Raw genomic sequence first — 22,868 nt, 5'->3', positions numbered from 1 at the left:
TCCAAATAATATTTTATTGAAGTACACATCCTCTATATACTGATATACCTCGAATTATTGTTCCAATAAAAATTTAGAATATTAATTTTTTTTATTAAAGTTGAAGGAAAAACAGTGGAATCTCCATTTAAAGAATCTAGAAAACCGAAATGAAATAATATAACATTAGACGCAACATAATCCAGATGTCATTAAATTTGGTTAATCAAAATGAAATACTAAAATATTAGACATAATCCATATCTCATTAAATTAAACCAAATATTTATTATTAAAAATTGGCAAAAAATTCCTACTACAACATGCAAGTTGCCAGTAGTAGTCAACGCTGACCGCCTTCCCCCATTTCCACACGCACATGAAATCCGCCATTAAAATTCTTCAATTCCACCATCAAACCATCCTCTCTATCTCTATAATGTCTTCTCTCAACCATCTCCTCCCTCTCTTCTTCTTCTTCTTCACGCTCTCAATCCCCAATTCATCCATCTCCCAACCACAATCCGCCACCAACATCTCCGTATTCTCCTCCTCCAACTCCCCATGGCGCCCCGCCCAGAACCAGACTCTCCTCTCCCCCAACTCCACCTTCGCCGCCGGATTCCTCCCCGTCCCCAGCTCCCCCGGCCTCTACACCTTCTCCGTCTGGTTCCGCAACGTCTCCCAAAACGCCGTCGTCTGGTCCGCCACCAATTCCACCCTTTCCGCCGCCGCCTCGCTGACCATCTCCCGCTCCGGCGAGCTCCGCCTCGTTGGCTCTCCTGGTAACTCCACAAATCTATGGCCTTCTCGTCCTGTCGCGAGCGTCAACGGAAGCGGCCTCTCGCTGCTTCCCACCGGTAATCTCGTTTATGGCAGTTTTGAAAGCTTTGATTTTCCCTCCAATACTATTCTCCCTAATCAACAGATAAACGGGACAACCCTAGTTTCTAGCAATGGGAAGTATATGTTTGATTCTAGGCAGCTTGTTTTCATTGGTAGGAACGTTAATTATTGGACTAATCAAAATGCGACGTTCATGAGTATGGATGATTTGGGGGTGATTGTGTATGGTGATGGTGCTAAGTATTACGCCTCCGATTTCGGAGTTAAGAAGCTGAGAAAATTGAGCCTTGACGATGATGGCAACCTTAGGCTGTATAGCTATGATGTGAGGTTGAGTCAATGGATTGTTAGATGGCAAGCTTTGTTCCAGTTATGTACGGTCCATGGCACTTGTGGTGCAAACTCCATATGCATGTATGATGCTTCCAACTTCTCCACTTCCTGCGTTTGCCCTCCGGGGTACACCAAGGGGCTCGGGGACTCGTGCCAGTTGAAGATCCCGTTGAGCAGTTCAGGGAGGACCAAGTTCTTGAGGTTGGATTTTGTGAATTTCACCGGTGGATTGGACCAAAATGACATCGAGACTACCAACTTCACGACGTGTGAGGCTTCGTGTTTGTCCAGGCCTAATTGCTTAGGGTTCATGTTCAAGTACGATGGCTCGAATTTCTGTGTTCTGCAGCTGGGGAGGATGGTTGACGGATACTGGTCTCCAGGGACGGAGAAGGCCATGTTCTTGAGGGTTGATGAGTCGGAGAGTGATGTGTCGAGCTTCACTGGGATGACGTCCTTGATGCAGACCATGTGCCCGGTGAGGATACGCCTCCCTGAGCCCCCACAGGAGTCCAGGACGATTACTAGGAACATTGTCCTCGTGTGCGCTTTGTTTGTGGCCGAGCTGCTTTTTGGTGCATTCTTCTTTAGGACGTTCCTCAACAAGTATATAAAGTATAGGGACATGGCTAGGACCTTCGGGCTTGAGGTCATGCCAGCTGGAGGGCCGAAGAGGTTCAGTTATGCTGAGCTGAAGGCTGCCACAAACAACTTCTCCAATCCAATTGGGAAGGGCGGTTTTGGCATTGTCTACATGGGGAAGCTGAGTGACGGGCGCGTGGTTGCTGTCAAGTCCCTCAAGAACATCACCGGTGGCGATGCTGATTTCTGGGCCGAGGTCACCATCATAGCGAGGATGCACCACCTAAACTTGGTGAGGCTGTGGGGATTCTGTGCTGAAAAGGGGAGTAGAATTTTGGTGTATGAGTATGTTCCTAACGGATCACTAGACGAGTTCTTGTTCCAAACTGTGGAGGAGGATGGGCCGTTGGAGAGTGAGGGCGACGCGCTAACCCTAGGCTCGAAGGGGAAGCCGATTCTTGACTGGAACATACGGTACAGGATTGCGTTGGGGGTGGCGAGGGCAATAGCATACCTGCACGAGGAATGCTTGGAGTGGGTGCTGCATTGTGACATCAAGCCGGAGAACATATTGCTGGGAGATGACTTCTGCCCGAAGGTGTCAGATTTCGGGCTAGCTAAGCTGAAGAAGAAGGAGGACATGATCAGCATGTCGAGGATCCGAGGGACTCCAGGGTACATGGCGCCAGAGTGGACGCGGCGGGACCAGATCACCTCAAAAGCTGACGTGTACAGCTATGGATTGGTGCTCCTGGAGATAGTGAGTGGTTCTAGAAACTTTGCGCAGCTGGACTCGAAGGTGGAGAGCGACCAGTGGTTCCTGCCCGGGTGGGCGTACGACAAGGTGTTCAATGAGATGAGCGTGGAGGACGTGCTGGACCAGCGGATCAAGCATAGCTACGACAGCCGGGCGCACTTTGATATGGTGAATCGGATGGTGAAGACCGCGATGTGGTGCCTGCAGGAGAGGCCCGAGGCTAGGCCGTCGATGGGGAAGGTGGCGAAGATGCTCGAAGGGACGGTTGAGATCACCCCGCCAAACAAGCCCAACATATTTTACTTGGATGGTTGAACTGAAGCCTCAATCTTGCTTCTCCTTCTCCTATCACCTAAAATTTCAACATCTCACTACTTCTCTGCATATATACTTACTATAAATGTCACGACACAATCATATATTTATGTACCAATGCTATTATATTGCAACAATATTGATTGAAATTCACATTATAAGCATCTCATTTTACACCAACAATGTGGTAATAGCAAAGAAGACGTAAGCTTAGAAAGCCATATTTTCACAAAAATCAAACGAGTAAATTGTATAGGTGGAGCGGCTAACATATATGTATAGGTTTTCTTAAATATCGAGAAATTGGAATTTATTCGAATTGAATTAGCATTGCTCGTAATCCCATGTTCAAGAAATCGATTTTATGGAGAAAAAGAAATTAAAAAAAAAATGATATTTTAAAGTCGGTTGGTTGTCTGTTATTGGGCCAAGATTAACAATTAAGTAATTATTAAAGCCCAAAAAAGGCGAAGGAACATATTCTAGAAAATCGAGAAAATCGTAGAGTAATTTGCACGCGTTTTATAGTTGAAGATCATCTGTTAATTGCATTTGCATATATCCAAAATTCCTCTTCCTTCTCCGCAGCAGAAGCAGAAGCTCTTGATTGAATCTAGAGGGAGAAAAGTTATGGCTCTGAATCCTCAACTTTTCCCCAATGGGATGCCGGTGCCCTTCGACAACGAGATGTTCGTCTTGGGTAGAGACGGCGTCGAATTTGAGATCGACAAGATCCCCGGGTTTCTTTCTTATCCCATTTTTCTAATATTTTTGTCAAATTCGGATCAATTTGGCATGATCGTTGTATTGATTGACCAGATAGAATTCCACGTGCACTAATTGCTGCGAGTTGAATTGTGCTGATATTAAGACTCTTCTGTTTAATTCGCGTTAGTGTGGCTATGCTCATGCTCTCTCCTTCATTTAATTTGAATTCCGTTTGTCTATTACGGAAACGGCCTCTTTCTGATTTATAACCCCAATATTGATTCCTGCATCACTTTGTTAGGCTAGTTGCAGATGCAGATACAAGGTTTTTGTAGTTAATGCATCTTGCCTATTTTGATCAGCTCTTATGCCAACTTTGCTTCTGAATGTCTCACGTTTTAAACTCGCAGAGCTCAAGGTGGAACAGTGAAAGCAAAGGGAACCATTTACTTGTCAAATATACGCATGGTGTTTGTTGCACAAAAACCTGTTGGGAATTTTTATGCATTTGATATGCCACTGGTAAGCATAAATACAGTAGTACTTGTTTGCCTTCTTTAATGGAATTGCTGAAAGAAGTACTTCCTCCTCCGTCCCATTAAATATGAAAAGTTTGTTTTTTGGCACGAGATTTTATTTCGTGTTGTTTGTGAGGTAATGAAGGAGAATAAGGTGAGAGAGAGGGAAAAAGTAAAGATGATGGGATTTCTATTCAGGGAAATGTTTCATTTTTAATAGGACAATCCAAAAAAGGAAAACGTCAACTTTTTGCTGGGAATTACTGTTACGTTTGCTATTTCGACCTAAAATGACAGTTCTGATGTTGCTCCAACTATCTAAATATATCAGTGATAATTTTTTATCACTTAGGAAGGGACAGAGTTTCACAATAATGTGGCATAATAAGATAACTTCATATGATGCCTGAACACTACTCGAGGGTATGATGTCCATATTCGACTTTGTGCTATGGGGATGGCTTAGCTACTTTCCAGGAAAGACACAATCCTCTCTAATATGGGTCAATAAGCCAGATCACTAGACATCAGTAGGTCATGGGTTTTGAAAACTCTGAGATATCCAATCAACTTGGAACTGAAACGAGTAGAGAGAGAGAGATAGAAAAGATTGTAACAAATAACAAGGAACTTAGTGAAGTGCTCAATTGTCTGTTGTGGAAATATCTTTTAATGAATTGTTCTTCCTGCAAATTTGTGTTTTCTGGAGGATTGGGTAATAATCTAAGGATAGATTTCGTAGCAGTTTAACCACTTTCTCATGTGCAACACATTCTTTGCACTTTGTCAATATATTTCTCTATTGGTTTCAATGTCTAATTAGATTAGTGAACTTATTTCAACTTGGGATTTACAATGCAGCTCCATGTTCATGATGAGAAATTCCACCAGCCAATTTTCTACTGCAACAACATTGCTGGCTATGTAGAACCTGTAAGTTTTTAAAACTTGTGCTTCTGATCTATTGTTTCACTTGAGCGGGTCTGAAGTTTCTGGTGCCATTTCCAGGTTGTGCCTGATGATGAGCATTTGGCTCTTTATTCAACTCATTCTTTCAAGATTCTATTCAAGGAAGGCGGTTGTGGAACATTCGTCCCACTCTTCTTTAACTTGATTGGATCTGTCAGACAATACAGCCAGCACCTTGCAGCACAGCCTCGAGTGGATCCTCTTCAAGCAGCACAAACTCCTGTCGATGAGATGATGAGACATGCGTATGTGTTGTTTTTGTTACAGTCTCTCACTCTTGTTTGCATTTTTTTTACATCACGGCCTGCTAACGAGAGAAGGAACTCTGTATTTTGCAGATACGTTGATCCTAGTGACCCCACTAGAATTTTCTTGCAGCAGCCAAATGCAGAGTCTCAGCTGAGACGCCGCACTTACCAGCCAATGGATGGCTGAAAACCCAATGTAAATCATTACTGTTTTTTCCCTCATCTATATACTTGTGGAGCTCATGCTTGGAAGTCTATGTAATATAAACCTTTGTGTTTTATTTGGTTGCAAACATATTGCCAATTTATTTTTCGTGTTGAACACCTCATAGCAGTAGAAATGTGCATTACCAGCATTTGTGTATAAATTGTCTTTATCATTTACATATTGTTGTTATATCAAGAGTTTGGCTCTGAAAACGAGCAGACGATCATGAATATATCAGGCTCGGCACTAAGTGTAGGCATATTTGATTTTAATTATATACTACCTCCGTCCAAATAAAATATACCATTGTATTTAATTATAATAGAATTGTAAATATGGATAGTAATATGCAAAACTGATTCATAGAGCTGCTGTCGAATCAATAAATAGTTCAAGTTTTACTTCATTTTAGAATGAACAAAAAAAATGGTTTTAAAATGAATTCTGTATAGTGTATAATATGACTAAAATGGACTAAAAATGTTCTGAATGGAACTAATACTAACTAAAAATAAAGGGTTAAGTGTTAGAAATTAGTTCAACATTGATTATACCTATGGATCAAAATATATTGTTTAGGAGTAAAAATTAAGATACTTAATGTAAATATTGATAATCGATTTTGGACTTCAGAATGTTTGAACTTTGCAACCATTTCCTATATACAACTAATCGATGTATAATCAAACCAGCATTATATAAACTATATAGTACTTCATTCGTCTCTTTATGAACTAGTATTTATTTTAGTCCGTTTTTTAAAATTTTGAACTTTATATTTTAGAAAAAAAAATCTTTCTAAGGTAGTATATCATGATGGCATGTTCAACACATGTATCATATCTTTCATCACTAGTCCGCTGTTCCATTGTACGAACAACCACTGGAATTGCAAGGGAAGTGAAGAAGTGCCATGATTGAGTTTAAGCTACACAACAAATTCACTATGATAATTGTATAAAACGATAATTTTTACTATATAAATATCTGAGAAAGCCTCCAGTGCATTCCACGTGAATTGGTACTTCCATTTTTCAGTAAAATTCGAAAGAAAGTGCAGAAAGGACTGTAGCACCTGGTTGAAGAGGCATTGCCAAAATGGTTACTCACTTACTCTAACAAGGGAATGAGTTCAAGGAAGGTCTAACTTTATCAAACTGTGTGCGGTTACTGAAGCGCCGTCAAGCCCAATGGTTGTGTAAAAGTTGGCTTACCCTGTCATATTTTAAGTTCAGACAAATAAAATTTTGGAAACTACACAAGAATCTATTCCCTTATCATACACACCTTTTCAAGCTTTCTGAGGAAAATAAGCTCAACTTCTTTTCGAAGATTTTCTACATCCAAAGCATACTCCTTATATTGATCATCGAGAATCAATTGCAGCAACTGCTGTTTCATTCTCCCTAGTGCCAAATCCAGTTCACAGATGTCTTTGAAGACAAGAGCATCAGTAGACCTTAGCATCAACAAACTCTTTACTGCATATAGGGCCTGCGAAAAGTTGAACAAAAAATATATTTTGTAGATGATTAAATGACCACAAAAAACTTTTCAAATTCAGCAAACATGATTGATGCATTCAATTAATTTGACCAGTATGACACTACCCAAGTCATTATTCTCTAGAGCTCTAGATATTATTTTTATTCAACTGCGCCAAGAATGCCATATGTATGGCTCATTGCTGTTGAGGTGAGTCACATATTGTCTACAAAACACAAAATAGCAGAAAATGGTAATCACACATCATATATACTGATAAAAGGACAAGCAAAGACCTTTTCCTGGAGATCAAGGTCTGTTGATGCCGTTAGATCAACAACAGATTTTAACAAGATGTGATTGCTGGAAAAAGGCAGTTGTGTATCGCTTCTGCTTTGCAATTGACAGTCAACAAGATCAGCCAAGAGGAAAACTGATTTCCGGTGTAATCTGATATCAATGCTAGAGTTGCTCAGTATTTTCTGCAAGATTGTATAAAAAGTAATAACTGCAAATTAGAGAGACAACAAGATGTGTGTGTCAGAGCCCCAACATGTTATATTATCCTTTAGTGTTTTCACCTGAAGCATTAAATCTCCAGCTTCCTTATAAAATAACTGTTGCCCCTCAAGATTATTTCTAATCAAAGCTGAAATAGCATATAATGCTTTTATGGCCTCTTCAACGAATTCAGAATGTGCTCTCTCCATTAACTTTGCCAGTGCTCCAAGCTCCAAAATCTGACATTCACATATTTCAGTATGAATTCTACACTGTACATGTCACGTGAGTCCCTCCAAAAAGAAGTATGACTGGGGTTCTGGAGGAAAGTTAATAGGTCCAGAAACACATCATCAACTTTGACATTGAATGGAAAAGCAAATGACAAACCTGGTTCTGAACAAAGGGATTATTTTGGCTGGCTGTCCCAAGAATCCATGCAGAAATAGTTCTTATGTCTGGGTTTGAATGGTTAAGGTCCTTTATGACTGCAGTCAGTCCCCCTAGCTTGTGCAATTCTGGCAATAAAACATGTTTTTCTGTGCCTTAAGCTTGTGGACAAAACAATTATGCTTCTTTACAATTTCACTTTTTAAAAAACAGAACAGTTCAAAAAGTAGAACAGGTAAGTAAAAGTTATCGGTGGTCATAAGTTCAAAAATAGAACATGTAAGTGAAAGTGAACGGTGGTCCTGATTATGTTCAGGGGCTTTGTAATTATACACATTTTTATGTACATTTTCAAAGAAGAATCTATACTAAGCATAAGTTTTTTATTCAGAAATTTGATTTTAAACATGAATTTGGTGTATATCATGCATTGCAATCAAAATTATGGAGATATTATGTATTAACTCTATAACCACAGAATGCAATTATACGACTTATTAACCTTCCACCAGCATACTAATATGCAGATATGCCCCAGATCAGTTGAATATTTATATATTTCCCTAGTACACTTGATACTTCATTATTTTTAACTTTTAACACATTAAGAAAATCAGTAATTGGAGACAACACGCTATTTAAGCCATTTCATGATTCCGTAGTCTTTAACTCCTTATCAATACTAGTATTATTTATTTACTACGTAGTAAACACACCAAATACAGAAAAATTTGTCACAAATAACTCACTTAACCCAATATTTCTGCAATAGTGGCTATGTAAAATTGACAATTTTCTTTTATGAAGGTAGTAAATAACACATACCATTTGCATTATCTATTGGCTCCACAAGTATCAGGAGTTCTTGAAGCGCACGATGACGGTCGTCCAATGATATAGACAAGTTGTTAAGATCATTTATTGCAATCTTCATCAACTCTGCATCTGATGGCGTCTTCAATTTATCCATCAGTTCCTAAGCAAGCATGCCATAAACAACAGGATTAAATTTCCCTATGTAAAAACAGAACATACAATTGGACGATCGGTATTACTAATATTCTCCAACAGGAAGAAATGACACAGCATCGAGTATAATAATTTTGATTGACGGGACGCTGTTATAGGTTAAGAACTTAAGTGTCCTCAAGACAAGAGGAAACCAGATATGCAAGTTGGACACATAATGGATCTCAATAAGCCAAAGATATTTTTACCTTGAATAAAACACAATATAATTGGAGTGAAATAAAAGGAGATGCCTTAAGGTATGCTTGATGAAAGTAATAACTGTAGCTACCAACACACAATACAAAAATTCAAATATCGATACGAACTTAAATACCATTGACTGACAAACTATGAAACTATACATTGATAACTATATAGGTAAGGTATACATGTAAATGTAAGGTGTAGATATGATATGAATGTATTGATAATGTGCTGTAAAATATCATTGCAAATGTGAACTAGAATCGGAAAGAAGTAGTACTATTTTCAGAAGGAATCACTGCAGAATAGCTGGTGGAAACCTCTCGAGAGTAGCTAAAACAGCAACCTATATAATTCTATAACCAGAAGAAATAAAAGAAATTCATGAGGAACTACAAATTTACCTTAATTTCCACCTGGCGTTGCTTTAGATCTTGAGAAGAAAGACGCTCGATGTCTAATGCTGCTTCCTTCAACTTCTCCGGATCTGAATGGCCTGCCTCCATTTAAAAGATACCACATCATTCTAATATACTGCTAAACCAAAATCTACTACATTAAAATCATTGCACGCAGAGAGAGAGAGGATATGTAGTATACCAATAGACCACTGTAACATTCCTTCAAGGGTAGAGAATCCGCCGTCCAAATGGCGTTCCTCCTCCTCCTGGACAGTAGTAGGAGGACCGCCTAAATCATCTCCTTCCTCTTTCGCGCTGGACCAAAGTGCCCCTAGCGACGACGTCTTATTTTCGCGCTCAGCACCAGCAACCGCCGCCGCCATAAACACCAGCATCGCCGCTGCAATCGATGAGATAAAAATGGCTCGCCGCTTCATCTCTGCTAATTTTGTCTCCCTTCAGTTACAAATAATCAGCGATTGTTGAATTCTCAGTAGGAAGATGCAGCAATCGTCTTCGTCTTCGTCGCTGTTTATGTGTAGCTTCGGGGTTTTTGGATTGAACAATTGCTTATAAAAAATACAAAATTAAGTTTTTATTTAAAATTAAAATAATAAGTAAATTAAGATACTTTGATCATTTATGGTAGTGGAGTATTACTTCATTTTTGTATTAATTGTCCCTAATTAGCGGTGATATCATGGGCTTTGTATTCGTCTATAGCCCAATCAATGTATCCCTCTGAAGCCCAACAAGCTTTAAGCCAATTTTACTTTTCCTATTAAAAAGAAAATAAAATACATATAGGAGTAATAGTTACTCCATTAAATTAAACCTTGGAACTGAACACAATGTGATTTAGGCAGCTCCATTCAAATCACAATATAGGAAATTTTATACCCAATGTGGTTTCCATCTCTCCGTATAAAACAGGATAAGAATACTAAATTTTAGTAGTAATTATTTTAAGAATAATTGTCATTTATATTATAGGAGTAAACTTTTGTTGACTTGTGTGAGTCTCCTACGTTTTAAAACTAAAATATGAAATCATGATTTATTTTTTCTATCCCACAAAGGTCAAAATTGAAACTAATATAACAAAATACAATACGATGTGACAATAAAATGACGCCATATTTTGAGTGTTACTTAATAGATGCAGATATAACTGAAATTAGTATAAATTTTACTTTACCATGTTCATTTTATATCTAATTTATTTAATTATCGGATTCAAAATCAAGCAAAACTGTTACGGAGTATTTAAAATTAACAAAATAATAGCAACTCGTATTTGAAATAGCAATTTGCATTGCATCCAGAGTATTGTTTAACAAATCATATAGGATAGTTTGATTATCAATTTATTGATTAATTGAAATCTAAATTTGCTGATATATACCTAAATGAGTAACAATATCCTTGCTAAATAAAGTCGAACGCAGTAGAGAGATTTTAGAGAAAAAAAAAATTAATTCAGTGATCTTTTGAAATTTGTGATTAATTTCGCTGAACTTTTAGAATATGAGATCGATGCTTGCTAATTATTCAGAATAAGAGATTTTTAAATTTTTTTTATTACTTTTTTCTTGTTATTTTCCTCTCAGTATTATGAATTGACCAAATCCAATTAATGAAGGGGTTTCGTTGAAATTAATGCAAAATCAATTGAACGTTTAAACGAAAATAAATGATCATCATAAATTAATACTCCCTCTGTCCACCATTATAAGGTCATATATGAGTATGATCGAGCAGTGGAATGTGGATTTCATTACCAAAAATAATAAAAGATAAACAGAACTTGTATTGATGGATGAACGAAAATGACAAAATGAAATACTTATTGGTAGACGAACGGAGTACTCCGTATTTCGGATTCAGTATTCTTAGTTGACGTATTTTTCTGCCTTTATATTTTTTCGAGTCTGTTTGACATTTTAGTTTTATTATCTATATTAGCCTTACTAAAAAAAGGAAATTAGGTATACATTTGTTTACTCGGCACGTATATGTGTAGTGGAAAAAGAGAGGGTTGAGGTGATGGATGAATGTGTTACTCTTTCGGCGTAAATCAGAGCATTTGCTTTTATTATATTCTTATCTGTCTACATTCTGTCTACATTCATGTAGCTATGGCGGTCGCTTTAAGATTGTCTTTTTATTCTATCGAGTTAATCTATACATATAGCCATATTAGGTTTGCTTCTTATTTTCCAATTTTTATATAATATGCACTACTATACACTGTAATTATTATATATACGAGGTTTGCTAATTGCTTGTACTTGCATCGTAAGTATTCACTCCATCCGATTTTAGGAGTCTGATTTATCATTTTTTAGTGTTCCATTTTAGAAGTCCCGGTTGAAATATTCCATAAATATTACTAATTTATATATAAAAGTAGCACTCACGTTCAACTTTCTTTTTTAATCAATCTTTCTTTATATTTCTTAAAACTCATGCCGAGCTCAAATGAGAAGATGAAGAGAGTATTATATTCCACTTTTTTAAAATTTGCACCACTATACACTGTATTTATATATGCAGTGCCAAGATGTGTTTTTATTCTTCAAGATGTCCTTTTATTTTATATATGCAATGCCAAGATGTGATGATTCAAGATATCCTTATTTAAAACAAAAGTTTAAATCATACTTAATTTTTAACTAATTTTTGGTCAATCTCAAACTTTTAAAAATAGTGAAATAGTAGCAAATTATCTTCCTTCTTTTATTTTGTATATGCAGTGCCAAGATGGGATTGGATTCAAGATATCCTTATTTAAAAGAATAAATTTATTTAATCATAGTAATTTTAATTATTTTTCGGTCAATTTCAAACTTTAAGAAAGAGTGAGTTCGCAAATTTTAACACTTGTTAATTTCTATTGTAATTGTCTCATACGATAAAATTCTAATAAAATTTATTAGGACTTTATACAATTTGTTATTCTCACCATATACATAATAATGGTCTAACAATCGATCAAATTAATGTAGAACAAATTAGAAAATGACAAATTTTATGTAAATTTTAATAGTATAGAATAATTGGAAAAGATAAAAAAAATTATAATTTAATTCGCTAATTTTAAAAATTATGAATCTGACAATAAGTCAACCAAAATTTATAATTTTAGTAATAATTTTCCTTTTTTCAGAGCATCTTTACTATTCATTAATGTTGTTATCTAAATTATAGTAGTAGTAGATTTCAATTTATTATATATTGTTGCATCGACTATAATACAACCGTCCAAACTTTATCTTGGCCCAATATCTCATTATTTAAATTTAACATTTATATTAAATATATATTTATAAAAAAAATGTCAAATAAGGATATACTAAAAACATAACCAAAACAAAACATGTACAAATATAGCCTCCAAAATGTTAAACATACAGTCTCTATTCTTTACCATCCACATCACTCCTTACCTTCCATAATTTAAATATAGTACTGTAGTAAAAAAGAACACATCCATAAATTTAATGAAAATCTGAAATTCATATAATATTCAATGTATTTTCAACATAGGTAGGGCATATACATAGTTTAGATTATTTCAACTCATATTTCGTTTTCATATAGTAAGAGGCAATTAACTACTAATATTGTGGTATTGAGGTGGATTCATGTATAGATTTTTTAGAAGATAAAGTTTGGTATACTGATTAAAAAAGGTGTACCTAAACATATGCATGCAATTATTTGTTTTGCTTCTCAAGGAAATACTTAGAAAAAAAAGTCAAACTTGCTACTTGATTATCACATCTTTATTAAGTAATCTCATTTTGTATTTTGCGTAATTAACTAAATTATTTCTCTAATTTAGAAATCTTGGATTTGAAGCAATATTTTTACACCGTTACGATTCTCATTAAAATATACAATTGCAGACATTTTCATTAAAATAAAATAAAGCGTATAGCATTGTAAAATAGTACTATAAAATTACGAAATTATTAGAGAAAAAAAGTTATTTTCATGAAAAAATCCAGAGTAGTCAGGCATGTCACGTGATCAAAATTGCATAAATCTTGTTTTTGAAACACTGAATTCTAATAACGAAGTTGAGGTAAATGCTTATTTGTCATCTCGTAACTGATTATAACGGCTTTTAGGTTATTAAATACTAGTATAATGTTTTTTTTTTTTCCTGATATGAAAAGAGAGAAAAGATATTTAGGAGGAATGGATTTGGTATTTTTTGAGAGAGAGATGAGCATAAGTGTGTCAGTGTGTGTTGATGGATAGAAGAAGCATATAAACCTCTAATATTCGTTAATCGTTATTATCAAAAGCCAAATACTAATCGAATTTCGATGTGGATCGATTTGAGTGTACCGTAAACGTATCTCTTTTGCACCAGATTGCAGAGAGATATTGGGAGGAGAGAGAGAGAGAGAGGCCACTGTCCACTGCCAATCTCAAAAAGCCACCCAACCCCTACGTTTCAGGCCTTTCTATCTCTCTTCATTTACCTAAATTCCATATTCATCCATAAATTATTCAATTCTTTCTTTACCTTCATTTGCCTGTCGCATTTGCACAAAGTTGGCAGGAGTTTCAGCAACAACACACAATCCTAGTTTACATACACAGGATTTTTGAGTTAGACAAGGATTGGGCATTTGGATTGATCGCCGAACGGAATCCGAATCGAATATTGGAAATTGGAATATTGGAATACGATATGTTTGTTTGGATTTTGGTGTGAGAGAGAGACAGAATCGAGATCGCGAGGTCGATCATGGCGTCGTACAAACTCATCAGAGATTGCGGCGACGAAGGGACATTGGATCTGCGGGCGAAAAATTGCGCTCTGCGCATTGATAACGGCGATGTTGAGTCTGCTTACTTGAAAAGCAATACGCCTTCTTCTCGTCTCAAGCCGCCGGTTTTGGCCGGCGCCGGCGGTAATGCTAAGTGCACTCCGCCGTCTGGCCGCCTAATTTCGCTCGACGTTTTCCGCGGCCTCACTGTTGTGGTATTTTTTTTTTGTCTTATTTTACTCACGCTTTTTAAAGTTTTTGTTATTGTTTGCTTTGTTTATGGTAAACGTGTTTATCGTGATTGCTTGTTTCTAAAGCGAAGCCTTTTTTCATATCATGGATGTGTAGTGTAGGTAGTAGTATTTCAAGGCTATGAAACTACCGAAAGAGTAATTTTTTTTGGTCTTGCTTACACTAACTTCTAAGGTAGACTTTTACCTTGTTTTGCATGTGTCTTTAAAAGCATAGCAAGAAACTGTGCTGAAATAAAAGTAGACTCAAGTTTTTTTGCTTTATAATCCCTTTGCTCTGGAGATGAAAACTATCAATAAATTGGAAAATTTACCCCAGCATTTAACTGGAGTAGGATGTTTATAACTTGAAAGAAAATTGGAATGCAATGTCTAACTTGTTTTCTAGAATGATTGGCTATCTCAAATTGATGTAGTGGAGAATAACTATGTAGTCATTCTATTGCAGTTGATGATCATTGTTGATAATGCTGGTAGACTTATACCATCTATCAATCACTCGCCATGGAACGGTTTGACCCTGGCAGATTTTGTTATGCCATTTTTCCTATTCATGGTTGGTGTTTCACTCGGACTTGTATATAAGGTACTTATCATTTGCATAATTAGATCCTACTTTTCTGAAACTTGTTTAGGCTCTATAGTATATATACTAACTATATTGTTTTGAACCAGAATATGAGTTGTAGAGTTGCTGCAACCAAGAAAGCAATACTCCGAGCAGGAAAGCTTTTAGTACTTGGGATTTTTCTACAAGGTGTTCTTCTTCTCCATTTTCTTCATCTTATAAATGTTTTTATATGATGAATAATTGGGAAAGGATTTGTATGAGGAAGTGTATATTATGAAAGAAATGTTGGAAGTTTTCAAAGTGTCACACTCATGTTTCAATAGTGATCTTTTATCTGTGCTCATTGATATATTATTTAATTTCATATATCAGGTGGCTATTTCCATGGCCTTAGTAAACTGACATATGGCGTGGACTTGGAACAAATCAGATGGATGGGCATATTGCAGGTATATACATGTGAAAGCTGCTCAATGTTATTGAAATGAGTAATGTATTGGTTGCTCCTCGTGTAACTCTTTAATGCTGCATATAGGTAAAATTTTTGAAGTGCATAAGCCATGCTTAGTTTTCCATTTTTGCCTTTTTGGGGGTCTTTTGCAGAGAATTGCAGTAGCATATTGGGTTGCAGCAATGTGTGAGATATGGCTTAGAAATGATGAAATAGTTGATTCCAGAAAATCTTTGCTGAAGAAATATAGATGGCAATGGTAAGTTCTGTCTGCTTACAAAGTTCATGCTTCCCATAGAGCAATTCAGATAAAGGTAGATCAAAAAGTTGGTTGCATGTTGAAAGTTTTAAAATGGACTAGACCATGTTTTGTTTCCTTCCAGCTCATAGTTAAATTTTATCATAGGAATTATGTGCAGCCAAAATCGTGAAACAGAGCCATTTATACTATGAGCTCATGTGTTAGCTTGAAGCAGGTCGTCAAAGCTGACCACAATGATTAGATTTGTATGTTACACCTATCCAATGGCCCAAATCGATATCGATACAAGGTAAAATAAAACAGGCAATGAGATGAGACACATTCTTGTAGGAATATACTTGTTCCTTAGGATGATGCAGTTGAAATAAATGCTTGAGAGCCACATCCGTCCCAAAATGTCAACTAAATGCCAGTTTCGTTGCTGGACTTTAAAATATGCTTCGCAAGAGTGTAACCCAAATGCTATCAAGACTACCTTTTTTATAAATTGATTTCAAATCCACTCTGTAAACACATTAATATCTATCATTTGATGTTTAAAGTTCTTATATGTTTTTATTTTTTTTTTCTGGTTCGGATTTTGGTACACACACAAATATCTATCATTTGATGTTTTAATTTTAATAAGTTCTTATAAGTTGATTTTTTCTCTGATTTCTGTATACACATACATATCTACCATCTGATGTTTTAATTCAAGTATATATTTTTCATTAATTACTTCAGGGCCACAGCTTTCGTGCTTAGTACAGTGTATCTTCTGATGTTATATGGCTTATATGTTCCTGATTGGGAATACCATATTCCCATAGAAGCATCTTTCAGAGCTGAGGTATTCAAGGTAGGTTGTTGACTTGCGAACCCAGAAAATCTTATGGCTGGAACCTACATTTTGTGGTTATCAGTCATAGTATTCATCTTATTGTTTACAATATCCATTGCTTTGAAGGTGAAATGTGGAGTACGAGCTAATACAGGACCTGCATGCAATGCTGCCGGAATGATTGATCGTGCAGTTTTGGGTATTCAACGCTTGTACCGCAAGCCAATATATGCCAGAACACAAGTAAATTCTCTCAGAAACTTAAGATCTCGCATTCTCTTGTTATAATTTGATTTGGGTTCTAAATGTTAAATCTCTTTGGCAGCAATGCAGTATCAACTCACCAGATTATGGTCCACTTCCTCCTGATGCTCCCTCATGGTGTCGAGCCCCCTTTGACCCAGAAGGACTTTTAAGGTGTCTTTGCCTCTCTGCTTGGATAGATACATAGTTAATAGTTACGCTCATGATCAGGACCCTACAGATAAACAACTTTTCTGCCATACTTATTTAGTTGATTCAATAGAACAGGGCTGTGATGTAAAAAAGACAATCCTTTCATAGCTTTGTTCATATCTTATAGTAATTTTTAACCACTAACCATATTCTGTATCATCTTGTAGTACAGTGATGGCAGTTGTCACATGCTTGTTAGGTTTACAGTATGGACACGTTATCGTCCACTTTAAGGTAAACACCTGCTATTTGGCATGGTTTTGTCCTCATATTCAATTCTCTTTCATGATGAGTGCCTGATTGTGTTCATCTGTCTTGATCTTACTCAGGAACACAAGAAAAGACTTTCTCTGTGGTCGTATCCATCAACGGGCTTTATGCTCCTGGGATTGCTGTGTCATATCTTAGGTATTATTTTCCCTTCATTATATATAGAGTGTAATAATATAGAGTGTAATAAAGGATTAGAAGGACTTGTTTTACTTATATAGAGTTATTGTTCCAGGGATGCATATAAACAAGGCTCTCTACTCCTTCAGCTATACGTGTGTTACGGTTGGCCTTGCAGGGATTCTACTAGCTACAATTTATCTAGTGGTAAGTTGATAATACAAACAAAGGCATATTATCAAGTGAAACAACTCTGCAGAATACTGATCCTGGGTGAACATTTGCAGGTAGATGTGCGTGGATGGAGGCGGTTCACTATGGTACTTGAATGGATGGGAAAGAACGCGCTACTGATATATATTCTCGTAGCGTGCAACATCTTACCCCTTATTCTACAGGGGTTTTACTGGAAGGAACCTCGTAACAACATAGTAAGTACATGTCTGCATGGTTTTATCTTTATTATTTCCTCTTCTATTCCTGACAAGTAGGTTTACATTCTTGTTACAGCTAACATTGATTGGAATCGGGAAACGTAATTATTGAGAAGTTGTGCATTTTTGGTGATACAACTGCGCCAGGGAGATTTGAGTCATCAGCCAATCATCTCTTTCACTGGGCATAGTAGACGAGGGAGGCTTGGGGAGAGGTCTACTCGAGGCAAGTGCAGCAGCAGCCATTTTTGTGGATGCAGCAAGCACGTATCGGATTCATGTTCAAACACTCTAATACATACTGATATTGTAGTGTAATCTAAGAGAAAGAAATCGGTAATTAGATCTGATAATTACTCTGAAGATGAGATACAAAGCTGAATCATACATACTGCCTTTGGGCTAATATTGAATCTCCAATTCAAGTTATACTTGCACCTATGTATTTGCATTATAGTACTATTTTATATTATAATAATGCTCGACTCGATTATGTTCATTGAATAATCAAATCAAGATAAAATAAAACAAGTAAACATAAGTATATTGTAAACGAGCAGGTGACATGATGAATCACTAGCGAGGATTGGTGTAAGCTAAGACAGAGAAAATAGTCTGAAGAATGGTGAGGACGAAGAGCAAGATGGCGGCGGCTGTAATAGCCCAGGGATCGGTGAAGTAGGTGTTAATGATTTCAGTTCTCAACTGAGACCATGGCTTACTGCAGTATTCACCGATCTGCCTATGAACCTCGTCGAGGCTGTTCTCCGGATCGGGCGTGATGCCCTTGGTCAATGACTGGAACAGCTTTGCCACATCGTCTTCGCTGCCGATAAAATTCTCAATGATGCCGTAATTCTGCAGAATGGTGACGTCGCTCGAGCTGCCGATCATGTTGTTCATGAAAAATACGAAGGAAGTCACTTCATTGCCTGCTCCCACGTGGAAACGCTCAAAGGCCATCTGGTTGAGGTACACCGACTCTGAGGATTCATCCAACGAGATCTGAGGTAGTTTCAGCACGCGGTACACACTGTCGAAGAATATATCCTTGATGCTGCTTGTTTTGTTCCTCTTGATTTTGATCCCGCCCGCGACAAGATTCTTGACGGGGTGAATTATGTCGACACCGTGGATGTGCCTGCTGCTGGGGCCCCTGACCTTGTGCTCCTCGAGTAGAAATCTCTTCCTGAATATTTCTAGCATGTGATTGCAGTGGTTGAACTCGGTCATGTTCCTGGTGGGAATGAAATTCCCAAAGAATCCCAGGATGAGTTTCGTCAGATCATACTCCTGCACACATATCATATGGAGATTAATGTGATATGGAGTAGTAAAAATAATACTAGTCATTCTGTTTTTTTCATTTCATATACTAGTCTTTATCTAATAATATTGCAATCACTTTCTTCTATATCCAGAGTGTGGATTTTGTGTTATGTTTTTTACCTCGAAAGGCTGGCCTGTCTGAACGGCGAGCAGCTTTTGGAGGACCAGAAGGGGCAGCTGGTTCTCGAGCATCATCATATCTCGCCTCAAATGAGGGACAAAGTAGAGCTTGCCGTGGCGGCTGAATATGGGATCATTAGGCGCGTAATCTCTAACGATGGACGGCTGGGCTTCGGAAGGCGGGGGTGGGGCGTTAGTCAATGTGGTGCTGGAGCGGAGTATTTCCAAGATGAAGCAACCGTCGATGATCATGAGCTGTAGGAACTTGTGTGTGTCGTCTTGCCATTCCGGACTCAACTCATCATATGCCTCTTTGAGATCCTGGGCGACTGGCGCCAAGGCATCCCAGAAAGCGTGGATCGGCATCTTAGATCGCTCGAGGAAGTGGAGGAAGGCGCGATGCTTGTGCTTTTCCATAGGCTTGGTGTTGTCAGAGCCATGGTGATAGGGGCCGATTGAGACGAGATATGGGGTGTAAGCTGTGGGGTTGATGGCGGTGACGGAGGCCGGGATTCTGTAGATGGATTGTTTGCTCCAATGTGCCGACTCTTCTGAAGTGTAGGGCAGTCTTCCCAACTCTTCGTTGACGATCTTCATCCATTGATTTTCTTCCATTCTCTATGCCTATGGTAATGGAATATAGAGAGACCATTTACTCATCACTTCACTTGTGCCTCTATTTATCTCAACATTTGCTTACATTTGCAGCAATTTTTCACTTTTGCATGCCCGATTCCACATTCCTTACGTAAATCCGAGGATTAAACAATTCTCTTGCGCATTCTAGCTTCCCTCATTTAGAGATAATCTAGTGTGCTTCACACGAGTTGCACGGTTTAATAAACTTATTTTCTTATAGTTAATAAATCAGTATACAAATTAAAAAATAATACTACACATTTTAAAACGAATATATCCTATTAATCTAACTTAAAAGTTAAATCCATGTTTACGTGTATGTGTTAGAGCATCCACAATTGTAATAGATCAGCCATAGGCTAGCTACAAACTCCTCCTGCCACATCATTAGCACTAAAATTCCTCCTACCACATCATCAGGACAAGTAACTGGACAAGCAATAGGCTAGCCATATCAAACAAAATTAAAAAAAAAACTAAAAATTTACGAAATTAAACACAAAATACGGAATTAAATTTACGACACATATACGGGAAACTTCATTAATTTTTTTTTAAAAAAAGTACATTACATAAAAAAATTACATAATTAAAAAAAAACGGGCTTCCACACACGAGCCCCCGGGACCCCCAAATCTGCGGCATCTGAGCCGGCGTCTGATCCCCCCAACTGTGCCGCGGCAGCATCCAAATCGACTCGCATACTCTCGAGCATTGAGTGAAGAAACCTCTTCTCCACGGGTCAGTTGCCTCCCTCCATTCAGCTAAAATCTTGTGCATCTGTTTACGCGTTTGTTGACGCGCGAAGAAGGCGAGCTCGGTTGGCGACTTGCCAGCAGGGGGATGCCGACTGGACCTCCTGGGACCCTGGGCGACTCCCCTCGCTGCCCGTTGCGCCCGCCTTTGACCAACCGGACGAGTGTGGCGAGTAAACGATGGAGGGGACGGGAACTCCTGAACATCCTCGGGGAGGTCGTGGGAACCGCTGCTGTTGCCGCTGTAATCACCGCCATAGTTCAGCCGCTGCTTCTTCGGCCAGCCAGCATCGACACCCGCCCGGAACTTCTCGGAATCCATCGGCACCAGATAGCAGTTCCAGTAGGTGAATTCCTTATACAGCCCCGTCACGGGGAAGGCTTTCTCCGTTATCCTCCTGCAGTCCTCGTCAGTTTGGCCACTGGTCTTCATGCGGAGGGCGTTGGTGTACAAGCCCGCAAATCGGGAGACTGCAGCCCTGATTCGCTCCCACCCCTTTCGACACTCCTCCACGCTGTATGTCTTCCCATGCGAGCAATTTCTCTTGTAGGATACTGCAATTTTAGCCCATATGTTGACGATCCTCTGATTGTTCAAAACGAGGGGATCATCGCAAACAGACACCCAAGCCTTGGACAGCGCGACGTTCTCATCATCCGTCCACTTCCTCCGTGTCGGGCTGCCGTCATCAGCCGGCTGCGACGACTCGCCGACCACCCTCTTGCCCTTCCTCTTCTTCTTCGATTCGCCCTGGCCCCGCCCTACTCCCCCGGGGACGGGAGTGTCCGCCTCCTCGAGATCTATCCTCAGCTCCCCTAAGGAGAAAATCTCTACCCCAGTGAACTGTGTCTCCGATGGGGTCGATGTGTGCGAAGAAGCAGTAAAAAAATCAAGACTGGGACGATAGACATTGTCCCCCCCGGTGTTCCCTGCATCATGGGCTACACCCCCGCCTGCCACCCCGGCATCATCTGCATCCCGGCACCCCACCCAGGCATCATCTGCATACCGGGTTGCATCCCCGGTACCCCCTACCTGCCGCCCTGCGGCATCATCTGCATCCCCCCGGATGCCATAGTACCCCCGGCCGCCATCCCGGGCATCATCTGCTGCCAATGGTACATGTTGTAGTACCCGCCCATCGGCCCCCATCCAGCTCCCGCGGGTACAATGGGAGTTTGAGTCCTACTCGTCGCTGGAGTAGACTCGTTGTTGTTATGCATTTCGCTTTGTATCATGTAAACCAAATTTAAAAAATAGGTTTAATCGTGTAATATTAGGTTTAATCATGTAAGATTAGGTTTTAATGGTGTATTATCGGATTCGGGTCGTTATCGTGTCGTGTCAACCCATATCTATCGTGTCATTAACGGATTCGTGTCGGGTTCGGGTCATGTTCAGGTTTGAGGGTAGCAGGTCGGGTTCGTGTTCGGATTTACAGTGTCTTTAACAGGTCGTGTTCATGTTAGGCCTTATTGGGTTGGGTCGTTATCAGGTTGACCCGACCCGATAACAACCCAATCCGCACGACTTGCATTTATGTCAGACATTTTCTTTTATAAACTTTAGTATTTCTTTTTTTAACAATTTTTTTCAAAACAATCATTTGCAGCAAGTTTTGTTCTTTTTTTTATATCTAATTTCAGCTTAGTATCGACTAAAAATAATTTTGGACAATTTTGACAAAATTGATAAAAAAAACAAACAATCATTTGCAGCAAGTTTTGTTCTTTTTTTATATCTAATTTCAGCTTAGTATTGACTAAAAATAATTTTGGACAATTTTGACAAAATTGATAACAAAAAATTAGTAGTACTAAAGAAGTAAATTTATCAAACCACCCCCCCACCCCCCCCCATCTCACTTGTGTGTTGTCTCTTCCAGGTATCTCGACCATAATCCAGGTTTGATAAAAAGTTCCACAACATATTTATGTTAAGTCAAATTTCGACGGGTTGGGAAATAGGTCCCAACATAGCAAGAAAAGCAGTAAAAAATTTATTCTTAATACTTTAGTTACTTTATTTAACAAGAATAAAATTATTATGTCCAAAATATGTACTCCGTCCATATAACGTAGGAAAGGTGCATATTTTACATAATAAGGGCAAACAAACAATTTGTCTTTTTTAGTATCCAATCG

General features: G+C 38.3%; 5 protein-coding genes across 6 annotated transcripts; 3 read left to right on the top strand and 2 right to left on the bottom strand.

Annotated features, from left to right (window-relative positions):
- The first annotated feature begins 354 nt into the window (after positions 1-354).
- LOC125207886 (G-type lectin S-receptor-like serine/threonine-protein kinase At1g34300) lies at positions 355-2,970 on the top strand. Its single transcript, XM_048107391.1, has one exon. It carries the CDS (start codon positions 359-361, stop codon positions 2,810-2,812), a length of 2,454 nt encoding a protein of 817 aa, XP_047963348.1. The 5' UTR covers positions 355-358; the 3' UTR covers positions 2,813-2,970.
- A 360-nt stretch (positions 2,971-3,330) lies between these two features.
- On the top strand, positions 3,331-5,579 carry LOC125207889. The gene is made up of 5 exons (XM_048107393.1): positions 3,331-3,552; positions 3,931-4,042; positions 4,900-4,971; positions 5,047-5,252; positions 5,346-5,579. Exons 1-5 carry the CDS (start codon positions 3,443-3,445, stop codon positions 5,440-5,442), a joined length of 597 nt encoding a protein of 198 aa, XP_047963350.1. The 5' UTR covers positions 3,331-3,442; the 3' UTR covers positions 5,443-5,579.
- A 752-nt stretch (positions 5,580-6,331) lies between these two features.
- Positions 6,332-10,017, bottom strand: LOC125207887 (hsp70 nucleotide exchange factor FES1). Its single transcript, XM_048107392.1, has 8 exons — positions 9,655-10,017; positions 9,459-9,550; positions 8,665-8,815; positions 7,840-7,967; positions 7,530-7,688; positions 7,245-7,430; positions 6,751-6,957; positions 6,332-6,678 (listed from the first exon to the last, which is right to left on the bottom strand). The coding sequence occupies exons 1-8, from the start codon at positions 9,890-9,892 to the stop codon at positions 6,631-6,633; spliced, it is 1,209 nt and encodes a 402-aa protein (XP_047963349.1). The 5' UTR covers positions 9,893-10,017; the 3' UTR covers positions 6,332-6,630.
- Positions 10,018-13,635: 3,618 nt separating this feature from the next.
- Positions 13,636-18,309, top strand: LOC125205177 (heparan-alpha-glucosaminide N-acetyltransferase). Of its 2 annotated transcripts, XM_048104000.1 has the most exons (14): positions 13,636-14,457; positions 14,942-15,079; positions 15,169-15,250; positions 15,437-15,513; positions 15,668-15,774; positions 15,992-16,066; positions 16,504-16,618; positions 16,727-16,843; positions 16,926-17,017; positions 17,224-17,290; positions 17,386-17,464; positions 17,562-17,653; positions 17,734-17,877; positions 17,957-18,309. In XM_048104000.1, exons 1-14 carry the CDS (start codon positions 14,221-14,223, stop codon positions 17,990-17,992), a joined length of 1,458 nt encoding a protein of 485 aa, XP_047959957.1. In that variant the 5' UTR covers positions 13,636-14,220; the 3' UTR covers positions 17,993-18,309. The 2 variants fall into 2 exon arrangements, with proteins under 2 accessions (XP_047959957.1, XP_047959958.1); XM_048104001.1 differs by lacking the exon at positions 15,992-16,066 and having other exon boundaries at positions 13,653-14,457.
- Positions 18,310-18,330: 21 nt separating this feature from the next.
- LOC125205178 (UPF0481 protein At3g47200-like) lies at positions 18,331-19,980 on the bottom strand. The gene is made up of 2 exons (XM_048104002.1): positions 19,330-19,980; positions 18,331-19,173 (listed from the first exon to the last, which is right to left on the bottom strand). Exons 1-2 carry the CDS (start codon positions 19,942-19,944, stop codon positions 18,457-18,459), a joined length of 1,332 nt encoding a protein of 443 aa, XP_047959959.1. The 5' UTR covers positions 19,945-19,980; the 3' UTR covers positions 18,331-18,456.
- Between the last annotated feature and the right edge of the window lie 2,888 nt (positions 19,981-22,868).

Source organism: Salvia hispanica, chromosome 2, assembly GCF_023119035.1.
Source record: "Salvia hispanica cultivar TCC Black 2014 chromosome 2, UniMelb_Shisp_WGS_1.0, whole genome shotgun sequence".
NCBI lineage: Eukaryota > Viridiplantae > Streptophyta > Magnoliopsida > Lamiales > Lamiaceae > Salvia > Salvia hispanica.
This window is presented reverse-complemented; position numbering and strand designations above follow the sequence as displayed.